General features: G+C 58.7%; 1 protein-coding gene across 1 annotated transcript; it reads right to left on the minus strand.

Annotated features, from left to right (window-relative positions):
- Positions 1–24: 24 nt before the first annotated feature.
- Positions 25–474, minus strand: B0H18DRAFT_1132336 (uncharacterized protein; the record flags this gene model as incomplete). Its single annotated transcript, XM_048035558.1, has 1 exon — positions 25–474. One exon carries the CDS (start codon positions 472–474, stop codon positions 25–27), a length of 450 nt encoding a protein of 149 aa, XP_047884155.1.
- Between the last annotated feature and the right edge of the window lie 1,197 nt (positions 475–1,671).

Here is a 1,671-nt window from a genome sequence, read left to right on the forward strand (position 1 = left end):
AGTGCGCGAAGGACCATACGTACCTCAAACGTCATCACCCCGGCGCAACAACGCCTGAACCGTCGCCTTCAGCTCGGTGATTTCGTTCTCGAGTTTGGCGATCCGCTCGTGGTTCTTGCGCACGTCGTCGTGCATGAAGGTCTCGGCGTTATCGATGTCGTTGGACAGGTCGTGGAGCTCACGCATGTGGATGGCATTGTCCGCGGCCTGCGCTTGCGTCGCGAGGTTGACGACGTTGATGTCGTTCTGCTGCCTTTTCAAGGCGCAGAGGGCGTGCTCGAGCTCTTCAAACCGCTCGTCGATTCGATCGTCGAGCTGATCAACCTCTGCGTTGACGTAATGCCAGATCAGCTCCAAACGTTGCGTCGTCGTGAGGAACCGGGGGCGCGGATGATGGAGGCGCGGATGATGATGGGCAGACGATGCAGACGGCGGTGGTGGAGTCGCCACGCGGGTGCCTTGCTCGACTGTCATGCGAGGGCTCTTGACGGGCCGTGCAGGTCCCGAGGGTTCCGGCGACACGCTCGCAGGTCTCTTCTGACCGCGCGTGGTGGGTCCTGGAGTGCCGGTGGTCGTCGCGATCTCCTCCTGGCCTCCGGCGGAGTCCCCACCATTGTTCCCGCCTGTCGAGGGCTAAATTGATTGACAGACGTTTGAGCGCGACGATCGTCGCTTTCCGGGCAACCAAGTTTGCTCACCGTGGAACTTGACTGACCATCACTGACGCGCGATGCTGAGATCGGCGGACGCGGGTCAACTAGATTGAGGATCGATCTATCAGCGCAGACAGATTAAGGAGTGTCGGCGACACACATACCGTCGGTGTTGAAGTTCAGGATCGTGAACAACGACATGGATGATGCAAGACGACGTTGCGGGGGCGTAGAGTGAGTGACGGTCGGGAGACAAGGGTCAGTTTGTTATGTCTTGGCGCAGTGCGCGCGCAGGGTTCGTGGACACCCCGTGCCCTCGCTTGTGAGCGTGCGGCGAATGCCAGGAAAGGAACCAAAGGTCCGGCGATCTGTCTGATCGACGCGTGGCACCAATCAAAATGGGGATAATCCGTACCTTACCGATCAAATCGGTGTGCTTTCGTTATCATTCACCGATGCCGCTTTCGTCCTTTTTCGGCCCCGTTTTGGCAGGCAATGATAGCGCTCGAGCGGTGAGCGATGGACTCGGGCAGCGCACTTCTTCCCCGCATTCGCGCCACGACGCCATCGCGGGTCAATGTCACGGCGCAACATTCTATCCGCGATGGCGTCGTGGCGCCATCGTGGAACCTAAGCATTGTCACTGTGCGCATTATTTTAAGCCAAAGTGCATCACGTGATCGATGTTCGTTCTTCGTTTTTAGACAGCACCATACAGCTAGGTCCATATCGTTGGGCCCCACACAGAAAGTGCGCATAGGAGCGGGGGTCGTCGGACGTTGGTATTTGGTGATCCGGACACTGTGCCGCTCGACCTGGGCCGCCTAGCCAAGGTCGCGCGCGGCTGCCTGGCTCAGCCTGGCCGTCAAATTCCGCTGCGCCCGGTGTGATCCCATATCAAACCCGCAGGACTCCGCCTATGTGTGTTTGAAAGGCGCGGAGCCCAACGATATGGACCTAGCTGTAAGTCCGGATAATAATCGAATGCGCCCCGAAACGCGCTATCTACTACATACCA

The sequence above is a fragment of the Fomitopsis serialis genome, assembly GCF_022376445.1.
Source record: "Fomitopsis serialis strain Sig1Antser10 chromosome Unknown B0H18scaffold_886, whole genome shotgun sequence".
In the NCBI taxonomy this organism is placed as follows: domain Eukaryota; kingdom Fungi; phylum Basidiomycota; class Agaricomycetes; order Polyporales; family Fomitopsidaceae; genus Fomitopsis; species Fomitopsis serialis.